The following is a 26,302-nucleotide window of genomic DNA, read 5'->3' as shown; positions in this document are numbered from 1 at the left end:
TTTTTCCTCACTAAATTTAAGAGTTCTCACTTGCTTAGAATAGAGGAGGATGTTTTATTGGTATTAAAGGCACAAAACGTGTCCCAGGGAATGGACCTGTTTATTTTTATGACCTGTTTATTTTATGTATTGTGCTTTAAAATTCTTTAAGCTATTATAATTTTGCATGTTTTTAGGGCATCATTTTGAAATATCCAGATAGCATAGGATTCAAGCTAGAGGGTGCAGGCAGCTGAGGCTCTTCGAATTCAATGTTTGCCAGTGTTTTTACCAGATTATAAGATTTACTTGGGTCACTTTTTTGTTTGTTTTGGATTTTTGAGACTGGTGTCTTGCCGTGTAGCCCAGGCTGGCTTTGAACTCGTGGTGATCCTCTTGCCTTAGCCTCCTGTGTGCTGGGATTACAGGCATGTGCCACCACACCCAGCTAGTTGGATCACTTATTAGGAGAAAGGTCTTAGCTTGCCTCAAAGACCTCTTGAGCTGCATCCCTGCATAAGGGGCTTAGGAGTGACTTTTTTTTTTAGGGGTGACATTGTTAACAGTTGGTTGAGATCATTCCATGGTTGGGGGACACACTGGTCCAGTCAGCGTCTTGACTGGGGAAAGTGAACCCCCAGAAGGAGCGTGTGTAAGGGAAGCCTTGCTTGGGGCCATCTAGCTACCTAACATCCTTGAGTTCTAGACTGGCGTTCTTTCCACTCCTACAGGCTGGCATTCTGGTCCCGAGCTTAGCTGTGTCACTGGGAAACAAATAATCTCATTTGCCATTGGTTTTCCATCTGATTTTGATGTGGATATTTTAGGTATCTTGGATCCACGTATTCCTCGATGGGCATTTTGTTACATAGGAAATAAGTCTGATTGTATGAGCTCATTTTATTTTAGCTTAATGATTGAGAGTTTTAGTCTGCTGAGCCCAGAGCAGTAGGGTATTTTATGAAAGGAGCAGTACTATCTCGGTTACTCAAAGCCACAGGAAGTTAAATGCAAGATACTTCTTTTGACTTAGCTTGCTGTAAAAAGGGGCTTCTTTTGCTTTAATGGTGTATTCCCCTTACAGAGTTGTCTTCCGTGAGTAGGGAAGGTGGGGCTTGGGCTGTGGGGTGGGGATTTCTTGTCTCTTCACCCTGCTCACAGAGCAGGTCTGAGTGTTTTTACTGACGTGCACGTGGGGCTGGGTGCAGCTCCACGCTGAGCACCTGCTCACCACACGTGTAAAGCTGGGTCCTCTCCCTCGGTTTTCTTATGCTGTAGGCTAAATGCTGATGGAGAACCGAGTTGGTGTTTGGCAGTTGCTCACCAAAGCCTGAGCACCGGCCTGCAGGTCAGGACCAGAGCTGAACAGTGGCTGTGCTTCTGTGGTCTGGACAGCGGGGAGGGACCTTGTTCAGCTTTTCCTCCGGGGTGTCATGGGGATTGCAAACCACCCGATGTATTTTAAGTTCTGAAGTGTTCCAAACTCTTGTGAAGAGCCAGTTATTTTAGTGATAGCAAATGTAAACACAATAAAACTATCACTAACCAGGAGAGTCCACAAAAGACACTGAGCCAACTCACATTTTATGGTTTTATTTGCTCTTGAACTACTGGAACTTTTGAGAATAAATCTTTGGACTCTCATTAGATGTTTACTCTAGTAAATGCAAGTAAGGTTTTGTAAAGTGCCGTCAGAGGGGCCTTGCCTCCAAGTATATGTACCTGTATGTGTACTGGTAGTAAACTTCCGTTCTAATAAGATATCCTTGGGATATATAGAATATTTATTAAACATACAGAAAAGGATCACTGGAAATGAATACAATTTATTTGAGTATTTTTTTTCTTTTTTTTCTTAGAACCCACAAACAAGGAACCCCAAATCCTACCAGCGCTGAAAAGGAGAGACAATAAGAAATTCTTTCTACAGCACATAAGTTGGCAGTCCTGGAATGTCCATGTGGCGGGCAGTAGAGGTGCAGGCTGTGGCATAGGAGCCGGGTGCTGCGAGCGAGCAGGCAGGCTTGTAGGTCTCGCTGGGCTGGGCCAGGTGTTGGGGACAGTGCGGGTATGAAGCCCTCACCCTTTCACATCTGCCTTCTTCGGTTGTGAACACTGCTGCAGTGATAATAAAATCTTTTCTTTCTTTCTCTTTTATACTGGGGATTGAGCCCAGGGCCTTCACAGAGAGCTACATCCCCGACCATTTTATATTTTTAATTTTGAGACAAGGTTTCTAAATGGTGAAGTTACTCAGGATGGGTTTGAATTTGTAATCTTCCTGCCTCAGCCTCCTAGGGTGCTGGGATTATAGGAATGAGCCAGCACACTTGGCTCTATATCTTCACTCTTAAACAGCCGTGCTATCAGGGAATGGTTTTTTAAAAAAACTCATACTAAGGAGAGGATCCCTCCTGTTAATCGAAGGTTAAGAACAACGTGCTTTCTGGATCTGCTTTGGAGAAGTAATTTACTTTCTCTGAACCTCAGGGTGCTTTTCATAGTAGGATAGGGATATTTTCTGACTCATAGTCCATGTACAGGGCATGTAATAAGAATGTGACGATGAAGGTAAAAATGCTTCTGATGGTACCTGGTGTACTTGGTGCCTACTTACCCATTATTTTTATTATAACAATTCTTTCTTTTTAAAAATTTTATTTTATTAGTACATAATGATTATATTCCTCAAGCAGAGTGGGTGGATGGGCAGAACACATCTTGGTTCCTTTTTCATCCCCTTTCCCTCCCTCCCCCCCTCCATCCCTTGGTCCCCTTCCCATTTGAGGAAGCTCTGGCTCCTTTCTTCCTGTTATCTAGCTTTGATTTTGTAAAATCAAAAATCATTTTTGCTCTGGGCCTCTCATATAAGAGAACCACACAATATTTAAACTTGTTTGTCTGATTTATTTCATTTAACATGATGGTTGCAAGGTGCATCCATTCTCCTACAGATGACTCAAGTTTATCTTTCTTTCTGGTAGACTAGTGCTCCATTGTGTATAAATGCCATGTTTTCTTTATCCATTCATCTGTTGATGGACATATAGGGCATTTCTAAGGTACAGCTATTATGAATTGTGCAGCTGTAAACATGGGTATGTGTGTATCACTATAATATGATGTTTTTAATTCTTTCTGGAAGATACCTGGTAGGGGAATAGCTGGGTCAAATGGAATTTCTAGTTTGTTTTTTGAAAATCTCATAGTGATTGTTAACAATTATTTTTGTAAGTTCTTGGTTTTTGTCTTTATTTATGCTGCTGTGAACAAAATAACACAAAGTGGGTACTTTATAAATAAGAATTTATGTAAAGTGCAGTGGTGCATACCTATAAACCCAGCTGCTTGGGAGGCTGAGGCAGGAAGATTGAAGTTTGAGCCCAGCCTGGGCAACTTAGTGAGATTTGGTCTCAAAATAAAAAGTAAAAAGGAGTTGGAATGTAGCTAAGTGGCAGAGCCCTCATGAGTGTGATCCCTTGTACTGGAAAAAAAGGAATTTCTCACTGTGCTGGCGGCTGGAGGTCCAAGATCAAGGCACCAGCACTCAGTGTTTGTCGGGTGTTCCCTTGCCTTGCCCTCCCGGGGCGGGAGACTGAAGGGGTGAAAAGGCCTTGGACTGGTTTCTTCTCGGCCTGTTAAGAGTTGCTGACCCACTCCTAAGGGCGTCCTCATGACTTGTTTTCCCCCAAATCCTACTTGTCATCCCACAGGGGTTTACCTTTCATCAGGAATCTCAGAGGCACAAGGTCAAACCACACCAGCTGTGCTTGGTCTTCTCTAGCTTGGAGACTGGTGGTGCAGACACTTGGGTGCTCGTGCTTATAGTTGTAGATTTGAAGGTTTTTTTTAAATTCTTTTATTGGTCCATTTTAGGTATACAGTACATTTACATTCATCGTTGGGTGCTTGTACCTGTACATGATGGATCTTGGTTCTTGTTTTTTCCCCATTACTTGTGCGCCCTTCACCCCCTTGCCCTTCCCCATTTACATACTTCGTTTCCATTTTTTTTTCTTTTCTCCTAATTTTTCCTTTCCCTTCTTTCTTTTCCCCTTCCCCTCCCACTTCCCCTACCCTTTTGGACCTTTTCCTATTTCAAATTATCAATTATTCATTTTAATCATTTTAATCCTTATTTACACTTTCAGTTTCTCACTAGAGAAACTATTCAGTATTTACACATGTGTGTCCTATTTATTTCACTTAAGAGGATGGCCTCAATATGCATCCATTTAGCTATAAATGACTCTAGTTTCTCGTTCTTTATGGCTGAGTAGTACTCCATTTTATAGTGTGCAATTTTTTTTTTTTGGTACTGGGGATCGAACTCGGGACCTTGTGCTTGCAGGGCAGGTGCTGGAACCACTGAGCTAAATCCCTGGCCCTAAGTACTCCATTTTATAAAAAAACCACATCTTCTTTATCCAGTTTCCAGTTGATGTGCACTTGGGCTATTTCCATGTTTTAGCTATTACAAATTGGGCCGCTATAAACATGGGTGCACATATATCACTGTGGTATGATTCTTTTAATTCTTTGGGGAAAATACCCAGCAGGGGAATAGCTGGGTCAAATGGGACCTCCAGCCCTAGTTCTTTGAGGTATCTCCATACTGATTTCCACAGTGGTTGCACCAGTCTGTACTCCCACCAACAATGGAGAAGGGTTCCTTTATCCCCACACCCCCGCCAGCATTTGTTATTGGTTGATTCCTTTTTTTTATGTACCGGGGATCGAACTGGGTCCTTGTGCTTGTGAAGCAGGTGGCGAAACCACTGAGCTAAATCCCTGGCCCTTGGTTGATTTCTTGATAGTCATTCTTTCTTAGGGTGAGGTGGAATCTCAGTATTGTTTTCATCTGCATCTCTCGAATGATCAGTGATGTTGAACATTTTTTCATATATTTATTTGTTGCTTTTACTTCTTTGAGAAATGTCTGTTCATTTCAGATGCCCATTTTTGAATTGGGTCTTTGAATTTGGGGGGTTTGATTTTTTTCAGTTCTTTATATATTCTAGATAGTAGACCTTTGTCTGAGGTACAGCTGCTAAAAAATTTTTCCCACATTGTAGGTTGTCTCTTAGCTCTGTTGGTGGTTTCTCTTGGCAGTGCAGAAGCTTTTTAATAAGATGAGATCCCGGTTGTTGATTCTTTGTGCTGCTTCCCGTGCTACTGAGGTTTTGTTCCTAAAGCCTTTTCCGATTTTTTTTTTTTTTTTTTTGGTACTGGGATCGAACTCGGGACCGTGTGCTTGTGAGGCAGGTGACAGAACCACTGAGCTAAATCCCCGGCTCTCTAAAGTCTTTTCCTATGCCAGTGTCTTCAAGAGTTCTACGTAACCTATCTTCCAGCAAGTTTAGTGTTTCTGTCTTAATATTTATTTATTTACTTATTTATTTATTTTTTTTGGTACTGGGGTTTGAACTTGGGTCCTTGTGCTTGCAAGGCAGGCAGCAGAACCACTGAGCTAAATCTCCAGTTCTGTCTTAATAGTTAGATCTTTAATCCACTTTGATCTTAGTTTAGTAGATATGAAGTCTTAAAAGTGGCTGAGTATTGTGGATTTTTTCATTCTCTTTTTACTGTGATGGAATTCTGTGCTGTTATTTTTCAAGCAGTTGTAGCTGTTGCAGGCAGTTTTGGCAAGTGGATACATGCATGTGTGTGTATTAGAAAAGCAGAACAATGTCTTACATGTTCTACCTTCCTTATACTAAAAGTCACAAGTTTAAAATAAAATAATTATTATTTTTAACTATAGATAACTGAAAAAAGAAAACAAAGGTTCAAAAGCATAAAGCTCATGGATTTTGAAGTCCCTTAAATAACCAAAGTTTTAAAACAAAAGGAAGATCTCAGATTACTCTGTTAAAATCTTTTAACATTGATTACATCAAAGGTATAAAAATGGTGATGTCTAATGATAGCATCTTTGGTAGCTTACAGCGGTAAAATTTGTAATACTTTTGGAAGGCAATCAGGAGTCAAAAATGTCCTACCTTTTAGTTTAGTAATTTTTTCCCTGGAAATCTTCTTTTTTCTTTTTTTTTGGTACCGGGGATTGAACTCGGGTCCTTGTGCTTGCTCTGCAGGCGGCGAAACCACTGAGCTAAATCCCTGGCTTTTTGTTTTTTTTGGTACCGGGGATTGAACTCGTGACCTTGCGCTTGTGTGGCAGGTGCCGGAACCACTGAGCTAAATCCCCAACCCTACCCTGGAAATCTTTATTCATTGATTCAAGAAAAGAAATGAGCTACATTGATTTTTTATATTTTATATATATATGTACACACACACACATATATTTGTTTTGTTTTGAGACAGGGTCTCATTATGTAGTCCAGGCTGGCCTCGAACTCGCAGTGATTCTCCTGCCTCAGCTTCCCGAGTGCTGGGATTGCACGTGTGCACCATATAGCAATAATGGAAAATTTACACTGGTTATTTGCAAGAGTTACAGACACGTAAAAATATATATGTGTATAGGCTGGAAGGGAAGAGTGAAAATAGCAATTATAGCCGATCTTCACAAAAGTCTACTTAGCTTTGTACAGTGATACACCTGGGGTTCAAGTCTGGCAAAAGCAGTATCTGACCTGACCTGGGAAAAATGACCTTTGCCTTTTCTCGCTAGGGACACTTTACTGTTGAAATAAGTGGCCCTCTTTTAAATTTTAAAAATTGAAATTAATTCACCTGCCATAAAATTCTCTTTGAAGTGTGACTCAGTGGTTTTTAGTTGTGCACCCGTATTACTGTCCACTTTCAGACGTTTTCCGTCTCATGAAGGACACCCTGGCTCTAAGAGCAGGCACCGTCTGCCGCTCCCCTGCCCTGGTGATGCTGCTCCACGTTCTGGCTGCAAATCAACCTGCTCTGCTGATAGGTGAAGTGGGGCCTTTTGGGCCTGACTTCCTCACTCAGCATAACATTCTCAAGGTTCATCCATGTTGCACGAATCAGTAGCTCATTTCTTTTATGACCAAATATTCCATTTTATGGATATATGACATTTTATTTATTCACTCATCAGTTGATGGGGACACAGGCTCTTTCGCCATTTTTCCTTATGAACGTGCTGTTGTGAGCCTGGTGCACAAGTTTTTGTGTGGATGTTTGTTTCCAGTTCTCTTGATATACTTAAGAGCAGAGTTGCTGGATCACCCGATTACTGTGTCATTAACACTCTGAGAAATGCTAAACTATTTTCCAAAGTGGCTATACCATTTTATGAGATGTGTATGCAAAATATGGTTACTGTTTAAATTTTAAGAAATGTATTACAGTGAAAGACATTTCCATTAATTCCCCTTAAAATGTTCCCTCTTGCTGGACATGTTGCCACTACCTGTAATCTTTGCATTTGGGAGGCTGAGACAAGAGAATCACTGTGAGTCCGAGGCCAGCCTGGACCACATAGCGAGACCCTGTCTCAAAAAATAAAAAAGGGGGGCGGGGATGTAGCTCGGTGGTTCCGCCGCCTGCCTCGCAAACCCAAGGACCCGAGTTCGATCCCCGGTACCAAAAAAAAAAAAAGAGAAAAAGTTTCCTCTTGCTTTGAACACACTTATCATTCTTGCCCTTCCTGAAGTAATTCTGGAGTCCTCTTTCATGAGTGCCTTTAGTTGCACTGTCATGGCTCCCTGGATGTCCTGAGTCAGTTCAAAACATGTACCTTGTGTGGTCATTTTGACTTGGGAGGAGCCAGGAGATGCACGGTGCCAGATCCCATGAATAAGGTGGATGAGGACGCAGCAATAGTTTTATGAGCTCACCTTTGCATTAGATGGCACTTGGCAGAAGCTTTCACTGTATTTTTAGTCAAGCTTCATAAAGACATTCATGATAGAAGATTTCCAGAGCTGCTTTCAGAAAATGGCAAGAATGATGAGGTAAGTGTGAAGGGGGAGGGCATTTTGAGGGTATTGATGGCACTGCATCTCTTACTATACTGCCGAGGTTGATGCGAGTATACAATATGGTGCTCACACAGTAACAAAGCCCCCTGTGTGGCTCTCAGAATATATCATTATAGGGTAAGTTAGCTGTCATTTGGGTGTCTTTATGAAAATGTACTTTAAAATGACATGACATGAATAAGGTTGGATGCGGTGGCACATGCCCACAATCCCAGCACTCTGGGAGGCTGAGGCAAGAGAACTGCAAATTTAAGTCCAGCCTGGACAACTAGTGAGACCCTGGCTCAAAATAAAAATTAAAAAAATAAAGGGGGGCGGATATAGCTCAATGTAAAGGTCCTAGGTTCAGTCCCCAGTAGGGAAAAAAGAAAAAGACATAATAGGAATAGACTTTCTTCTACTCCTTTAGCTAACTTACCAAGAAAATTAGGCATTTTTAGAAAGAGAAACTGATGTTTGCTTTGCATATGAACAGCGTGCTCTTAAGTAGTCTCGTGCATATTACACGGACAAATACGTGTCCTATGTATTCAGCTTCTAAATTATTTTTTTAAGACAGGGTCATGCTGTATAGCTCAGGCTGGCCTTGAACTCTTGTCATCCTCCTGCCTCAGTCTCGCCACCACGCCCTGCTTTGAGCTCCTAAAATTTTTTTTTTTTTTTTTGGTACTGGGGATCGAAGTCGGGACCTTGCGCTTGGGAGGCAGGCGGTGGCGCCGCTGAGGTAAATCCTCGGCCCAGCCCCTAAATGTTTAAAGCACCAAGTTCGGGCCTGATTACTGTGCAGGGGCGGGTCAGTTGCCACAGACCTTGCAGGCCGCGTCTCAGTGCCGCACTCCGGAACCCGGGGTGGTAAAGGGGAGGCGCTCGTCTAAGCGGAGTCCCAGAGACTGAAACAGCAGGACAGGACGTAGGCTGGCTTCTCTCTCATGAGCTGACTCTCGGGCAGTCAGCAGTTACTGCTTTCTCTGTGACCTCTTAAGGCCACTTCCCAAGCCAGGTATTAGAGCAGGCAAGGAGAGCTGCTGCCTTTTCCTCCCAAGACGCGGCTTTCCGGATTCCCGCCACGGCCGGGGCGGTGTGCAGGGCCTGTTCTGCGAGGCTGGTGGCCCCTCACCTGGCAGTGAGGCCCGCGCTGCGGAGCCAACCGCAGGCGTTCCTGGCCCAATCCCGTGTCCTAGGGAGTTGTCACCTGTTTTCCCTTTTTCTTTCTACCGCGCGATGTCTTTGAGAGTAGCTGGGAGCTTCCTTTTCCTTGCCGCTGGCGTCTCGCATCCGCGCAGGCTGGATTCCTGTGTCCGGGCAGGCTGCCCCCGCATGCGGGTCTGCTCCCAGGTGCCAGCCTCGCCAGCTGTCTCGGCTCGGCCCTCACGGCGGGAAGGCACTGCCTCGCTGCCCTGCTTTCTCCGATTCTTTCTTTCCTGTTCTGCTTCCTGATCCCTCTATTCCTAGAGAACATTCCCTGAGGTGTTTTCCTTGTCTCCCCTTCACGGTCTCTTCCACGTCCAGGGTGAGAAAGCTCTCTTGGACTCCTTGAAACCCGCAGGCTTTCTGAGCTTCTTTCTGACACAGTAAGTACCACGACAGACACACAGTCGATCAGTGTGTTTTTGCTTTCAAGTAACTTGGTGCTCATACAAAGTGCACTCTTCTCCCCTGCATCTTGGCACTGACTTGTTGAAAACGCCTTTTATTTTCTCTCCATTTCCACTGCTACTACACAGCTCTTGGCCTATTGTTGCCCTTGTTTTCGGTGTCCTATAAGTTCATTTTAAATGAATGAATAAATTATTATTATTTTCTTGAGACAGGGTCTCGCGATGTAGCCCAGGCTGGCCTTGAACTCATGTCAGTCCTCCTGCCTCAGCCTCCCAAGTGCTGGGACTACAGTTGTGTGCCACCATGCCTGGCTTTACATGTCTTGATTATTGTACAACTTCCAAAGTGGCTTCCCTGATTTTCTCTGTTACATCAAGCCTGCTTCTGCCTGGTTGGTCATCTTTAAACATAACTTTGATTTTACCAGGTGAGTACAGTAAGTTCCCGATTAATGAATGAGTTCCGTTCCTGGAGAGCATGTCTAAGTTGGACTCTTTCGTAGTCCTACCGAGTGAGACTTACACAGTGCACCTGTGAAAGTTACGTTTGCATTGAAGACTTACTAAGCCACCTGTAATGAAAGGAACATGCTGCTGCCTTTTTATCCGTCACAGTAGTCAGAGTGGAAAGGGGGCAGCTGCCAGGGCTCTCCTGTTCGGCTCTCCTGGCTCCTCCTACCTGCGCATGCTTCCACCACTCACCGCCCGCTGCTCCGGAGCCTGCAGGTGCTCCAGGCTGTGCTTGCTCCAGCCTTAGCAGCTGCTGTTCCCTCTCGAGTCTTCCTTCCTTCTGCCAGGCCCTTGGTCCTGTAACTGGGGGTCTGTCCATGGCCTTCCCATCGAATGCTATCTGCTGCTCCTTACTGATTGTCCCCATTTTAGCCCTCTGCTATGCTGTATCTTCTGCTTATTTAATTTTCATCTTTTCTCCGGGGCGGGGGGCGTCTGGTCCCAGCGGGGTGTAGACTACGAGAGGAGCCCAGGACCTCTGTCTGACCCATTCCCTGCTCTCTTCCTGGGGCCTCAGTAGGTATTGTTGAATCAAGTGACTGTAATGAATGGCTCGGAGGGATGAGACCACCCGAGCGGGCTAGGGAAGGCAGAGAGGTACAGACTTTATTCATGGGGCAGAGGTGGACTGACTGCAGGTCAGAGGCCACCAGCCCCGAATAAAGAAGATGCAGGAAGCTTTGTAGGGCATCAGAAGAGGTCTGGCGCGTCTGGCACGTGTAGGGGGCAAAGCAAATATTTGCGGTTGGGGTCCATGCAGTGTAGAGGCAGGTGTTGGATATTTTCAGGTGACTTGGCACTGAGAAGAGGCTGTACTTGTAGCTGATGTCTCTGTGCCGGGACCATCCCACCCTGTGTTCTGTGTCCGAGACAGCACCGCTTTGTTGGTGGAGACAGCACCTGCATCGGCTGCCTGCTTTGTTGTGGCTTATTGTGTGTGGTCATACTGTAGCTTGGAATTAAAGAGCAATTCACCAGCCATTTCACAGCCTGGTTGAGCCTGACAGTGGCTGTTACTGAGGGTGTGCTATGAGGCCAGTGCTGTAGTTTTTTGGATTTTTGAAACAGGTCGCCATGCAGTTCAGCATGGCCTTGAACTCACTGTGGAGCCCAGGCTGGCCTCAGCCTCCTAAGTGCTGGGATGATAGGTGTGTGCCATTATGCCCAGGAGATGGTTGTTAGTTAGCGTAATCATTCTAGAAAGTGTGTCAGTGTATTTGCTTAAGAATCTGACACTTTTTGTATATTCTTTCTCTGGTAGTTCTATTTCCAGAGATCTGATCTCAGAAACACATCAGAAACTTTAAAACAGAGAAGTTCACCTAAATATTTTTTTAAAAGTTTTAAATTTTAATTTAAAAATTGTAGTATAGCCGGGCATGGTGGTACATGCCTGTTGTCCCAGCACTCGGGAGGCTGAGGCAAGAGAATTGCTTGAGTCCAGGAGTTTGAGGTCAGCCTGGGAAACAGAGAGAGATCATGTGTCTTACTAAAAAGAAAGACAGACAGACAAATCTGCATGAAAACTGATGGGAAATACATTGAAATGTTAATAAAAAAAAAAGATGAGGCCAGGGATTTAGCTCAGTGGTTCCAGCACCTGCCATGCAAGCACAAGGTCCCGAGTTTGATCCCTGGTACCAAAAAAAAAAAAAGTAAGATGAGTTTTATATGTGTCTTATACTCATTTGTACTTTCTTCTTTACTTAAACAGGCATTATTTTATTATTTAGAAGAAAAATATAAAAAGCTTTTAAGAATTCCCATTACTAACTGCATGAAATGCGGACCCTTCCAGGCTGGCAGAGCTCTTCACGCTCTGGCTGCACTGTGTTTGTCTATTTGTGTTTGTCTTTTGTCCAAAGTGACTGAGCGCATGGCTGCGTGTCACCTGTACGGACCTGCACATGTATGGCTCTCTGCCTCGCACATCTGTGTCCGCGTGAACATGCGCTGCCAAACACCTCTGCTCTTGGTCCTGTCTCGAGGGCACTTACTCTGCCTACCTGAAAGTGCGCAGTCTCATTAAGATTCTCGGTTTCCTGACATCTCTGCTGCCTCTGAGTTCACACCACCAACCCTTATGCTCTACGACTGAGAGTCACATTTCTCAGTTCTCTTTGGTCTTCAATCACTACTTCTGTGGTTCCCATGGTGCCCGTCAGGAAATCTCTGACTTTTTCCTCCTGATTCTTACTTATTTTCTCCCTTAAAATTTCCATCACAGAAAAGTTGAAGTAATGGTACAGTGGGTTCTTGCATACCTTTCACGTAGATTCACCAGTTGTTAATATTTTGCCACATCCTCCTCTTCTGTGTGTACGCCTGTGTACGTGTGAACTTTTGTATCTTTTTCCCCCTGAACTGTTAGTCATTTGAAGGTAAGTTGCAAACATGACACTGCTCCTCAATACTTCAGCATGTATTGTTTAAGGATGTTTTTTGGATTAAGGCCAAACTACTATGACAGTCGAGAAGTTTAACATGAGTTACAAATATATTATCTGATATCTAGTCCATAGTCATTGAACTGTCATGTCTCGGGCTGGGCATTTTGCTCAGTGGTTCTGCCGCCTGCATTGCAAGCGTAAGGTCCCAAGTTTTATTCCTGGTACCCGCCCCCCCAAAAACCCCAAAGTGGCAACATAACTGTTATTTTTTTTGGTGTTCTTTTATTTAGAATAGTTCCTCTGCTTTTCATTCTTTTTTTTTTTTTTTTTTGTACTGGGGATCGAACTTGGGTCCTTTGCGAGGCAGGTGGTGGAACCACTGAGCTAAATCTCTGGCCCTCCTCTGTTTTTTTCTTTCATGACATTGACATTTGTGGAGTCCAGTTTGTTTATATAATGTTTCACAATACGAATTTGACTTTTTTTCCTTATAGTTAAATGAGGGTTAGGTTTTTTGTTTTTTTTTTTGGCAAGAATGCTGAGATATAAAGTAACTTCCTCCCTTAATAATTGAATAATCTGGGATTGTTTTGAGAGATTATATACATATTCTGTGTACCCTATAAAGTTTGATTTAGTGGTTTTGGCATTTCATTTTTCCTTTAAAAAGTATCATTCTACTGGGCATGGTGGTACATGCCTGTAATCCCAGCACTTGGGAGGCTGAGGCAGGAGGGAGGATTGCTCTGAGTTCGAGGCCAGCCTGGGGTACATAGCAAGACCCTGTCTCAAAAACTAAAAAAAAAAAAAAAAAGGGCCAGGGAAGCGCAAGGTCCAGAGTTCAATCCCTGGTACAAAAAAAAAAAAAGTATCATTCTACAGGGTCTTCCTCATCCACCCATGTCCAGAATAGCCCGTTCTTCCATTCCAGTGTGAAAAATAAATGATTGAGTAGGAAGAGAAGTAATCCACCTAGTGTTAGCATCTTATTTTCCTAATGAGCATTAAGTGTTTGCCCAAGAGCAGTTGTACAGTCAGTGACAAAATCAGTATCAGAACTTGGGTCTCCTGATTCTGAATTCAGCGCTATTTCCAGCTACAAAACAAGTATGGTATTAACTCAAATAGAGGGTAACTTTCCGTAGGTCCGTGTGTGTGTGTGTGTGCGCGTGCGTGTGTGCATGCGTGTGTGTGTGTGTGTGTGTGTGTGTTGTGCATTTGGTGCGCATTTGCTGGCCCCACGACTGTGGAGCTCTGTGCTGTTGTCCCCCCCCCCCCACTGGGGGTCAGTCCAGGCCTCATGGGTGCTCGGCCAGCTTCTGAGCTGCTCCCTGCCCTTCTTGCCTTTATTGTGTGTTGTCCCTTGGGCTGCTTACCTTCTTCCTTCTCTTCTGTTTTCCCAGGCGTCCCATGGCCGAGGTCTCAGAGGTGGCCTTTACCCACCTACCTTCAGGCACCCTCTTGTGTGACCCATCCCTGTGGGGTCAGTGTGGGCAGTGGTGATCCATGGAGCTGGCTTCTTCTGGATGCCAGCCAGCTCACTGAGGTCGGGGATTTTGTTTGGTTCACCCCTGGGCTCTGTCACTGAACCATTTCGACTCTGGCACTGCACGAGACCCTGTGGGAAGTGCAGAGCTAGTCTGCCTGGTGCAGGACCTTGAGGAATGTGGGGAAGTCCCAGGGGTGGTTTTGAAAGGAGAGAATGAGTGAGTGGTTGCTGTAGGGAATATATGAAGTGCTTTAGCAGTGAGAGAGAGGGCAGAGGTGATGTTAGGGCACTCTCGAAGGAGGCCCAAGGGCTGGGAGGGAATAATACTGGGAAAGGCACAGAGTCAGAAAAGCTGTGTTTGGGAGAATTTTGAGTAGGTGATCTGCCTGGATCTTGGGAGCCTTTGTTCTGTGTTTAATGTATCTATTGACTATTCTTTGTATCTATGGATCCCTGCTCTAGGCCTTCCATTTGCTTTTAGGGGTACCTAAAGGATTTTGTGGTACTAAATGAACATCTCTGTTGACAGAAATGGCTCTCCTAGGGGCAGTTTCTACTGTGGAGGACTTTTTCTTTTTTTAGTACTGGGGATTGAACTTGGGTCCTTGCGCTTTCGAGGCAGGTGCCGGAACCACTAAGCTACATCTCCAGCCCCTACTATGGGGGACTTTTGAAGGCACTTGTGGTCACTGTTGTTTTACCCAGTGTTGGGTTTTTGGGGCAGCGCCTGTGTTGGGTGGGCTCAGCCTCAGGGGAAGTACATTAATAATGAAACACCCATAAGGCATTGCTGCTTCCGTTCTGAACCCTCGTGTTTTCTGTGGCCTGCAGGAGTTACTTAGCTACTCTGATTTATACCCAGGATAGGACTCGAAGCACCACTGAGGGAAGACTGGAAACCTTGACATGGGGCTTACTTTCCAGCGGTTTCCTTTACACATCGGGGGGAGATCTCACAGCATGCTAATGGAAGGTCAGACTTGGAGGGAAAAGTACTGTCTTCTGACAAAGAATTAAGCACTTGCCATATTTAATAGATTAGTATCCCTTTTTCCTTTAAAATACATAGATATTTATACATATATATTTAGTAACTCTTCATCAAATGCCGGAACTTTTTGCTCCCAGCAAATGTTGCTGAGATGGGAAATAAAGCCATTGAAAGATTTTTCTGAAAGAGATGTTGCTTTCTTCTAAATACTGGCTTACTCTGAAGCAGTTTGTGGCTCCTCACCTCATGCCATACGTTCTCTAGTCATGTGTTTTGAAACCCTTCTCTGGCATATGTTTTAGTTGTGTTCTTACTGCTTCATAGAGCTGTAATCCTTTTATAGTTTGCTGGGTTTTAAAATAACCCCATAAAGAGCCCAGCTTTACATTTACGAGCCAACTACGAACACGTTCAGGTGAGCAAAAGCTATTGATCTGAAACGGATTTGTTTCTATGTTTTAGAACAGTGTATTTGTTTGCTAGTGTTTTTTCATCATGATGATTTGATTTTTATTTTTTGGTACTGGGGATCGAACTCGGGACCTTGCACTTGTGAGGCAGGTGCCGGAACCACTGAGCTAAATCCCCAGCCCCATTATGAAGATTTTAAATATTGCTGGGGGGGTGTGTAAATATTGCCTTGGATGTAAAAAATATGGAAATACTTATAAAATGCTGAAGAAATGAAGAAACAGAAACTTGAGAGGTAACAGTGTTGGTTTTGTGACCTGTTACCTTGTTTTAATTTTTTTTCTTTGTGGTGCTGAGGATTGACCAGGGCCTTCACAATGGGCTGCATCTCCATCCCCCTTTTATTCTGAGACAGGGCCTCCCTAAGCCCGGCAGGCTGGGCTCTAACATCCCATCTTACTGCCTCAGCCTCTCAGAGTGCTGGGCTTACAGAACACACCCTGCATCAGCTGATCATGCATTATTTGAAAGATTTATTGTTTCTTATTGCTGAGCAAGGTTGTCACTGCCTCATGGTGTGTACAGTGTGGGGGGCAGACGCGCACAAGTGGACTCGGGGAAGCAGCGTCGCCAGGGAATACTGAAGGGGGAGGCGAGGGCAAGAAGTGGTGCTTGGGCGTCTGACACCTGATAGGTGCAGAGGGCTCAACTAGGGGAAATTTGGGTGCAGAAAAGAGGTTATTGTAGGGAGCTGTGATAAGGTGGGAGGTGATACTGAGCATTCATACACTGGAAAAACGAGTGTGGCTGGAACACAGGGTGCGTGTGTATTGGGATGCACGAGGGTGGTACAAAATGCAACTGGAAGAGTAAGCAGGGACCTCAGCGGATAAGCGGGTGTGGACTGCGCAGGTCTTCCAGGGTCCCCTACGAGCAAGGATCTTTGCAGTGCTGGGGGTGCGAGTATGGCGTGGCTAGAGTTGCGTTTTGCCAGGATTCTGCCTTGTTTATGGGAAACCTGCTGGAGAGAAATGAGGGGCCTTGGGGGGACTGGCAGCTGGAGATCTCTGAGAATTCTGCCAGCTGATGGGAGCAGCTGGGTGTGGGAGACCAGATGGCAGGAAGGAGGCCTGACTGGCGGCCTCGGGAGCACGGAGGGGAGAGGCCACGCGAGCGTGCAGACTCCCTGCAGGGAGACGTAGAACACCTGAGGGTGAGCTGTTTGCCCGGAGAAGTGGCGTGGAGGGAGGAGCCAGGTGAGTCCTGCGTGACTCTAATTGCCTGCGCCAGTGTCTGAGTGGACAAAGCGAAGATGCGCCGGCCCCTGGGGCTCTGTGCCGAAGGAGACATGGGCCGCCTGGCCTGCAGATTTTAACCTGTTCCGGTCTCTCTACTTTGATCTTCGTCACCCGCTGGTCCGGTTCGAGCCCGTAGGCTGATTCCTACAGCTGGGCTTGTGGGTAGGATGGAGAGAGGGGAGCTGATTCTGAAGGCGCTGAGGAGGACGAGGCTTTACCAGACTCCCCCTTGCTGATACTGAGGGAGGTAAAGTAGGATAGTGTCTGCGAAATTGAGGTGGGAGGTGTCACCGGCCATGGGATTAGGAAGACCTGGGGGGATTTGGGGCATCTGGCCCGAAACCACTGCTCACCCTCTTTCCAAGAGCAGCCGCTTTGGTCTGGAGAACTCGAGTATTTTCTTATTGCTGCCTGTGACTAGAGTGTGCAGCTGTTGTACGTTACAGCTCAGTTTAGGCAGCTGACTCCCGCTGCACGTTGCTTTGACGTGCTCGCTGAGTATCTTTTTGATCACTTGCCTTCTGCAGAGGGGACACACTCCAACTGACTTGAGAATAGGCCTGACAGTAAGGTTGCGGTTCACCAGTCAGCTGATAATTTTGGTTTATTGTGTCCATACTGCATTGTTTTAGTTACAGAAAATGCCTAAAACATGACCATTGTAGAACTTACATCTAGCTGAGGAAGACTCAAATATGAGTTCTGCATGGTCACTGCAGTGGGGAGATGCATGCGGGAGCTTTAGGAGCCCCAACCGAGGGCTTTGGCCTGAGAATTAGTTTCAGGTAGACAGTGGTCATTTCAGACATTATGTGGTGTTAGTTCCTGAACCAGAAGGCACTATGGGGATTGTCAAGCAAAGATATCTGGGAAGCACTAGTTGGTTAATTTGGTAGGGGAAAAATACCAAGGTAAAAATTAAAAACTTACAAGGGTTGAAGTTTCAGGTCAGTGAAGAACATAGCTGAATAGCCTTGAGCACTGCCTTGTGGAAATAATACAAGAAGCTGTCTCACTATGCTTTGTGACTGATCTCTTACAATCATACCGTGTAATTATTTAGTATGGTAGTTATATTTCATCAGCTATTATTTTCCTTTCAAAGTGATCTGGGAGAAGTAGCTGTAATTTGAAGGAGAAAATTTGTTTTCTAAGTGACTGATTATAAAGCATTTCAAGTGATGAGTCAGTAATTTATTTTACAGAAACCCCAGTGGAGCACTCAGGTGAAGCACTCAGACACTGTTTCCTCTGGTCTTGGGGTTCTCTGGAGTCCAAGTCTTTCAGTGGGCTTGTACCTGCCTGCATGCTTTTCAGGGGAACTTGCCAGACTCAGCTCTTTTGCTGTGTTTTGTGGTTATTCCTCTAAACTTTTTAGAAATTGATTTTAATGCGCTTTAAAAATGTTAGTATCCTTTTAAATAAGCTTGTTGGCGTTGAGGGGAGCAGCTCGGGGAACATTGGTGCTGGTTTTTCTGAGTAACCTTGGTGACCAAGACAACATAGGGTTTCTGCTGGAGAACACAAACACTATCTATGGACTTGTTATGTAGGTCTCTAATATATATATATATAAAATTTACATATAAGTGTCCACTGTGTGTATATATATTTAACTCGATCAGTTCCCAAGGGCTGGTTGCCACTCAAGCTGATTGTAAGTCAGTACAGCTGAGATCTGGATGTTTACCTGGGTACACGGTATAGATAACAAGAGGCAGAGGAATCTTCCATTAACCTAATTAACCCAAGTTGTTCATATGTCAGGCTGGTTGTAACTTGAGGGTCTACTGTGTGTATATATAAAATCTCAGTAGCTGTTTGTGGTAGCACATGTTGTAATCCCAGCTACTCAGGCTGAAGTAGGAGTATTGAAAGTTCAAGGTTCAAAAAAAAAGAACAAGGTTCACCTGGATCATTTAGCTAGACCCTCTCTCAATAAAATAAGAGCTAGCACAGAATTAGAGAAAACAACCCTAAAATTTGGAACAAGAAGAGACCTAGAATACCGCAGGCAATTCTGGGGAATAAAGGCAAAGCAGGGGGTATAACAATCCCTGGCTTTAACGTATACTACAAAGCTACAGAGTTAAAAACAGCATGGTATTGGCAAATGAACAGACCTGAGGATCATCCTCAGACTAGAAGATGCAGAAACAACTCCAGACATACTCAACCGCCTTTTGACAAAGGAGCCAAACACTTTCACTATAAGAAAGCCTCTTTAATAAATGGTGCTGGAAAAACTGGCTTCCACATGCCAAGGATTGAAACTAGACCTGTATCTTTCATCATGCACTAACCATCCATCCACCCACACAGCAAACATAAGGGAAGTCAACTAGGGGCAGACAGGACTGCTTTTGACCCCTGTTGGCCTTAGTTTCCCAAATTTGGGGGGCTCCAATGTCATCATACTTGATCTAAGGCACTTATGTATTACAACAAATAATGTTACTGCAATATTTTTTAGAAGGAACTTTATAAATTTTAAAAAATTATCTGGCTTCATGTAACTCAAATTGCAATTTCCTGTGATATTTAAAGTAACATCTTGAATCCTCCAGATGGTCTTGGGTTGAGAGGTCTTCCAATCTTTTTCAGTCGAACTGAAATCTTTATGAAAATTAAGTCAAAATGAATTTCTTCTAGTGGCATTCAGTTAAATTCATAGCAATTAAAAATAACAAGAGCTAGGCACCCTCAGTGATAGGGTGCCTAGAAGGCACTAGGCCCTGGGCCCAGCCTCTCTACAGCCCCCCATTGCACACACATGCGCACACATAGGCGTCAGTGCAACCGAAACTGAAGTGTAGTCCTGCTCCCTGCTTAGTGGAAGCTGTGCCGCTGTGTGGGAGCCATGGTGAGCTGCTGAGGGCAGCCGGGCCTCTGTGTTATCTTCCAAGGGGACAGTTGGAAAGGACTGTTTGAAATATTTCCTATTGCTGAGTGCATAGGAGGAAATATGATTATGGTATGTGTTCAATTCTGAGTCAGTTTGCTGAACTTTCTGAGTTTTTTGTTTGTTTGTTTGTTTTGTTTTAAGTACCGGCGACCAAACTCCGGTCCTTCTGCTTGCAAGGCAGGTGGCGGAACCACTGAGCTAAATCCCTGGCCCTTTTTTGAGATTTTTTAAAAATTTATTTTAAAAAGTTTTTAGTTTACTGAACTTTAAAATGTCAGCATCCCACTCATCAGCTATATTATGGAACTTTATAGACTATGATTTGATTTCTCAGGGAAGAATTATAGAACATAAAATTCTAAAGATACAAGATGTTGTTTTCAGGTTTTTATTTAAATTGTTACTTAAGCTGGCATTGTGGTGCACACCTGTAATCCCAGAACTTTGGCAGGAGGATCATTGTGAGTTCACGGCCAGTCTGGGCTACATAGGGAGACACCGTCTCAAACAAAAGCAGGGGCTGGGGATTTAGCTCAGTGGAGCCGCTGCCTGCCTTGAAAGCGCAAGGTCATGAGTTTGATCCCCAGTACCAGAAACAACAAAATAAATTGTTACTTAAAATTTATAATCTTGTGAAAGGGAAGAGTTTAGAAAATAACTGTCTCCACTTACTGAGTTTTCACTAAATGCCAGGTACTGTGCTATTTCATTTTACCTAATAGCTACCCTATGATGTAGTTATTATTAGTCCTAGTTTATAAGTCAGAAAACCTGAAGCTTAGGCAGACTGTTAACCCTAGCGTGTCAGCATCGTTGGGCTAAGATGTGCCTAGTAGGTCAGCAAAGGATGCTTGTGGCTGTATCTGTGGGCCATGGAGGTGTGACCTTGAATACTGTATGCCCCGGTGCTTTCCTCTCTGGTGCTTTTTCTCTGCCCTGCTTCCTCGCTGCAGTGAACTAAGCAGCTTTGCTTTACCATGCCCTTCAACCATGAGGTTTCTGCCTTGGAGCCAGGAAACCATGGACTGGATTCCTTGGAACCATGAGCCAAACTGAACTTCTTTAAGTTGTGGGTGTTGTATATTGTGTCTCAGTCACAAAGAAGCTAATTAAAAAAATTTGGTAGAGTGGGGTCATTGCTAGGACTATGCCTGACTGTGGTTCAGAAGCCTTTGGAGCTGGTTTGCAAGGGGAGATTGGAAAGGATTGGAGATGCTGGCTGGAGAAGCCCTAGAATGCTGTAAGTAAAGCCTGGTGGATAGTTCTGGTCAGAGCTTAGAGACCAGAATGCTGATAGGAATGCAGACAGTAAAGGCCAGCCTCGAGATCAGTTAGGATCAGGGACTCTGTTGGATTTGGACTAGAGGCCATGTGTGTTATTCTCTGGTAGAAAATTCATCTGCATTTTGCTGATATCCTTAGACTGCAGGAAATAGATTAAAGATGCTGGACTTGCCAAGTGTGGTGGCGCATGCCTTGGGAGGCTGAGGCAGGAGGATTGCTCTGAGTTCGAGGCCAGCCTGGGCTACATGGTGAGTTCAAGGCCAGTCTGAATAGAGCAAGACCTTGTCTCCAAAAAAACCCCACAAAAACACCTTAAAAAAGGGTGGTGGACTTATTACCTAATTTGACAGAGGAAACTTCAAGACAGTCCAAGCTGTGGCATGGATACTGCTGGCTGTTAAAGAATCAAGGGGAGTTGTTCACTTGGAGAAATAACTGTAACAACTGATATTACACCACCAGAATCCTCAACAGTTATCTGCCAATCTATGGGGTGCTGTCAGGGATTGAGATGCCAGTTTCTAGGGCCAGCTATGAAGGAGGAGGCCTTGAAGCTGGTGTTGGTGGCATTAGAAGATGGCTCTGCTCTGTCAAGGAAAGTTTTGGTACTTTTTGTTGTGCAAAGAATCAAAGGCAAAAGACAGAGCAGGAAAAGTTTGAAAAAACTTTTAAGTTTGGCCTAGAAGGAGCCATATTTTTTAAGTTGGGGCCACAGGAGATATGGCTACTAAAGAGATTAACACTAAAAAGAAATCAAGTACTTTATACAAGGACAAGAAGAAGCCTTGAAGGGATCTCATGATAGAATGTCATTTTTTGTTGTTTGGGTTTTTGGGGTTTTTTTGGTACCAGCGATCGAAGGCATCTCCTGAATCAAGACCCTACCCACTCTTGGCAAGCTCGAGTGCAAAAGTGTCGGTTTCCATTTGAGAAGAGGATGCTTGGGACCCCTGCTCCAGAGGAGCCTCTTGGGGAAAAGGTTCCCTGAGCTTCATTTCACTGTGGCCCGCCATCCAGGAACTCGGAAGCTGCCGCAGCCATGGTCCCAGGGGGCCTGGGAGCTGCTTCTATGGACCACAGATCTTGCATTGTCTGCAGCGCAGATGGAAGAGTTATGGTTGGTGAGGCTTCCACCCAGATTTCAAAGGCCAGACAAGGAGCCTCTGAAAAGGCAGTCCATGAAGCAAGCTATGGGAATGAAGCCAAAAGTGTAGTAGAGAACCCCAGAGGTCAGAGCCAGGAGCATGGGATGTCTGCTGAGGAAAGCTGCAGGCCACGAGAGAACCAGCCCGAAAGAGGTGACTGGTGAGTTGCAACCAACAAGGCCGTAGAAGTGGAGCTCCCTGTGCCACTTGGGGCTCACGTTTTACCACTGTGCCTGGATCCTGGGCTTAGATCTACAGGATGTAACGTTTGCCTTGATGGTTTCAGTCTTACTTTGGTCTGATTATTTTTTTATCCTCCTGTGTACCTTCCTTTTGGAATGAGAATGTTTGCTTAGTGCCATTATATCTTGGGATTATGTAAATTATTTTTGACTTTTATGGAGGTTCACAGCTAAGAGTTTGCCTTGAATCTAAAGAGACTTGGACTCGGACTTTTGAAAAGTGCTAGAACTGTTGAGGCTTTGGGAGAGGGATTATTGCATTTCTGGTTGTACACGGGATAGTTGCATTGTATTAGGCAAAATTATGAACTAGCTCTTGCCTTGGAGATTTAAGGCCATGCATTTGGGTGTGAAGTTGACAGGTGGTGAATTGTGACTTCAGTCCTGATACGTTGTCTTTATTGGATTGAGAATCGGCCAGCAGATGAGTCACGTGTGCCGCTGGGTGAGTCTGGGTCATGGACGTGTGACCTTGGGTGCTGTGTATGACCCCTGCCTGCTCCTTTCTGGCAGTGCTCTGTTCTTCTCCCCTGCTGCCAAAAACTAAGCTGTGACAGTCCTACCTTGGGGCCAGCTGATGATAGACTGTTACTCGAAACTGTGGGCCAAATTAAACCTCTCCTGTAGGTTACGGATGTCGGGTACTGTGTCAGCCACAGGAAGCTAATGGAAGGGCCAAGTAGCCTGGGCTGGCTTATCCAGTAAGCAAGTGGCAGAATGGGAGTCGAATCTCAGGCTGCTCAAAGATGTTTAATCACTGAGCTATTCTGTAGGTAAAATTAAAATTTCACAGCAAGGGACCTGATGTAGATTAACTTCATGTCTCCTCTTCTGCTTCTGCAGAGGTGTTTGGGGGAGGCCCACTGTGTGTGCAGTGTGGTGCTGCTAGGCTGATGTGGACCATGGAGAAATGAGTTTTTTTGGCGGGGATGGGGGGAAGGGTCTTGCTATGTAGCCCAGGCTGGCCTCAAACTTGTGGGATCCTCCTGCCTCAGCCTCTCGAGTGCTGGGATTACAGGTATGTGCCATGAGGAAGTCTTGCACCTGTCTGGTCCAGGCATATGCAGCAGTGATTTAATTAGCAGAGCAAGAAATCCTAGTAGTTATTGTGTGTGGGGACTTCCGGGAGAACTCATCGTTTTTAATAGGCTCTTGAAAGATGGGTAGATTTCTGCTGGTAGGGGCATAGGAGAGGCTATTATCTCTTGAGGGATGTGTGAGAAAAGACAAAGAAGCTAGTGAGAGGTGGGGCTGGGCAGGTAAGTTGTCCAGAAGAGAAAGTTTTTGAGTGCTGAAATAAGTAATTTGACCTTTATGGACTGGGCAGTTCTATTCCCATTAATACAAATTTACCAGCGTCTGTTCAATCCCTGTTTTTGTATTTGGAAATCAACAAAGCATTCTTTTGAGAGTTGCATGGCTTTTTTCTCACCAAGGACAGCAGCTCTTAACAGCCTTTGTTGCTGAGACTCCTGCACATCCGAGGTCTTGGCTTTTGTCCTGGGAATCAGGCACAAACGGAAGAAAACCATCTTTCTGAGACATTGATTCCCCAATGTAATTTGATATGGTTTGAGGTGCCACATGGAACTGTCTGGCACTTGGAACTATGTTAAGAGTGGTAGGCTGCTTATTTGGCATTAGAGGTTGAATATCCCTGATCCAGAATGCTTGGGACCAGAAGTATTTCTGATTTGGGTTTTTTTTTTTCAGATTTTGAAATATGTGCATTGACTTTGCTGGCTGAACATCCCTAACCCACACATTCAGAACCTGAAGCTTTTTGAGGAATGTAAGCTCTGGAGTTGCTCTGGGGGAGAGAACCAGAATTCCATTCCAGCAAGGATACTACATTTGAAACTTGGCGGCTACTTTCAATATTGAGCACTTTCTTGCTCTTGTAGTTGGCATGTGCATACCACTGTGACTGGCACACACTGCAGTTCTGACTAAAAGGTTATGGAAAGGATAGTGACTAAAGTATTGCAAGATCTTTTGTTGTTACTACATTAATATTACTGCAATAAAACAAGCAACCAGTTTTTAACTATTGAATTAATGCCATTTGTTTTTCATTATCTGTTTTCACCATGAAGAGATAAAAGTTTTTTTTTTTTTTTTTGCTTAAATTCTTTTATTGGTACATTTTAGGTATACGGTACGTTTACATGTATCATTGGGTTTTTTGTCCCTGTACATGATGGATCTTGGTTCTTATTTTTTCCCCATTACCTGTGCGCCCTCCTCCCCTTCCCTATTTACATGGACTTTGTTTCCATTTTATTCCTTTTTTCATAATTTTTCCTTTCCTTTCTTTCCTTTCCCCTTCCCCTCCCCCTCCCACTTCCCCTACCCCTTTGGACCTTTTCTTCCTGTTTCAAATTATCACTTATTCGTTTTAATCCTTATTTATACTTTTCAGTTTCTCACACTAGAGAAACTATTCAGTATTTACACATGTGTGTCCTATTTGTTTCACTTAAGAGGATGGCCTCAATATGCATCTATTTAGCTATAAATATCTCTAGTTTCTGGTTCTTTATGGCTGAGTAGTACTCCATTTAAAAAAAAACAACACATTTTCTTGATCCAGTCTCCAGTTGATGGGAAACTGGGCTGTTTCCAAGCTTTAGCTATTACAAACTGTGCCGCTATAAACATGGGTGCACCTATATCGCTGTGGTATGATTCTTTTAATTCTTTGGGGAAGATCCCCAGCAGGGGAATAGCTGGGTCAAATGGGACCTCTAGTCCTAGTTCTCTGAGGTATCTCCACACTGACTTCCACAGTGGTTGCACCAGTCTGCACTCCCACCAGCAGTGGAGAAGGGTTCCTTTCTCCCCACAGCCCCGCCAGCATTTGTTATTGATTTCATGATAGCAGCCGTTCTTTCTGGGGTGAGGTGGAATCTGTGTTGTTTTCTTTTTCTTTTTTTTTGGTGCCGGGGATCGAACACCTCGTGACCTTGCACTTGCGAGGCAGGTGCCAGAACCACTGAGGTAAATCCCTGGACCCCCATGTTGTCTTCATCTGCATTTCTCGAATGACCAGTGATGTTGAACATTTTTCATATGTTTATTTGCTGCGTTTACTTTGTCTGAAAAATGTCTGTTCATTTCAGATGCCCATTTTTGAACTGGGTCTTTGAATTTGGAGGGTCTGATTTCTTTTTTTTTTTTTTTTTTTTGGTACCTGGGATCGAACTTAGGACCTTGAGCTTGGGAGGCAAGCGATGGAACCACTGAGCTAAATCCCTGGCCCTGTACTTAAACATTTTTACAAAGGAAAAATTAATGAAATGTTTTTGTATGCCAGGAAGCTACAGTCTGTATCTTGAAGCTGTACGTGGAATATCTGATGCGGCTTAAGCTGTCAGGGTGGTTACTAATGAGGACATGGCCAGTTTCTCACTCTCAAGTGCCTCATGAAAAGGGAAATTTACTTTGGTTTTGTCTACTGACCTTAATACATCCCAGTTGTAAAACTGCAGTTAAATTATACAAAACTTCTCATTTAAAAAGATGACTCTTTCTCTGTAGTAATCTGAGAATAGCCAAATGGGCCCTCTTATGGTATGGAACAGTGGTGGGGACCTATGGTGCTCACGTTGCAAAGGGCTCTTTGTTGTCATTGAAAGCTCTAAAAGATTTGCCATTGCTAGTCCAGAATAAGGTTTCTTTCAGCTAGTTGAAACCTTTATAAAGTTTTTAAAAAGATTGTCTAATGATGCTAATGAAAAACAGAATTTGACGTGAAATAAGGCACTTACATTTTTAGAAAAGACGTCACCTTGGTAATAAGAGAAATGCAAATTAAAAAGCAAGATTCCAATTTTTGCCTAATAAAAAATATTTTGTTTTTGGTGCTGGCAATCAAACTAAGGGCCTCATGCATTCTAGGCAAGCACTTTACCACTATTGAATTACATCCCCAGTCCTTCCCCAAAGTATTTTTTTAGTGGCAAAATTAAGTATTGACCTGGGAATGAAATGATGGTGGGCCAGATGTGGTGGCACATGTCTGTAATCCCAGCACTTGGGAGGCTGAGGCAGGATGATGACTGCAAGTTTGAGGTCAGCCTGGGCTACATAGATCAAAACCAGCTTGAACTAAATAAGGAGACCCTGTCTCCAAAAC

At 44.3% G+C, this 26,302-nt stretch overlaps 1 protein-coding gene across 4 annotated transcripts in view; it reads left to right on the top strand.

Annotated features, from left to right (window-relative positions):
* The window catches only part of Cnnm2 (cyclin and CBS domain divalent metal cation transport mediator 2), a 137,049-nt gene that overhangs the window by 6,686 nt on the left and 104,061 nt on the right, over positions 1–26,302 (top strand). For 2 of the 4 annotated variants that reach the window (XM_021245642.2, XM_021245641.2), the window contains exon 2: positions 1,839–1,955. The exons of the other annotated variants lie outside the window; for them this stretch is intronic. In XM_021245642.2, coding sequence (XP_021101301.2) covers positions 1,839–1,955 — 117 coding nt within the window. The remainder of the gene's footprint in view (positions 1–1,838; positions 1,956–26,302) is intronic. 4 annotated transcript variants of the gene reach the window in all.

This window comes from Heterocephalus glaber, unplaced genomic scaffold (assembly GCF_053883595.1).
Source record: "Heterocephalus glaber isolate CG9 unplaced genomic scaffold, H.glaber_assembly_v1.0 deba00001498, whole genome shotgun sequence".
NCBI lineage: Eukaryota > Metazoa > Chordata > Mammalia > Rodentia > Bathyergidae > Heterocephalus > Heterocephalus glaber.
This window is presented reverse-complemented; position numbering and strand designations above follow the sequence as displayed.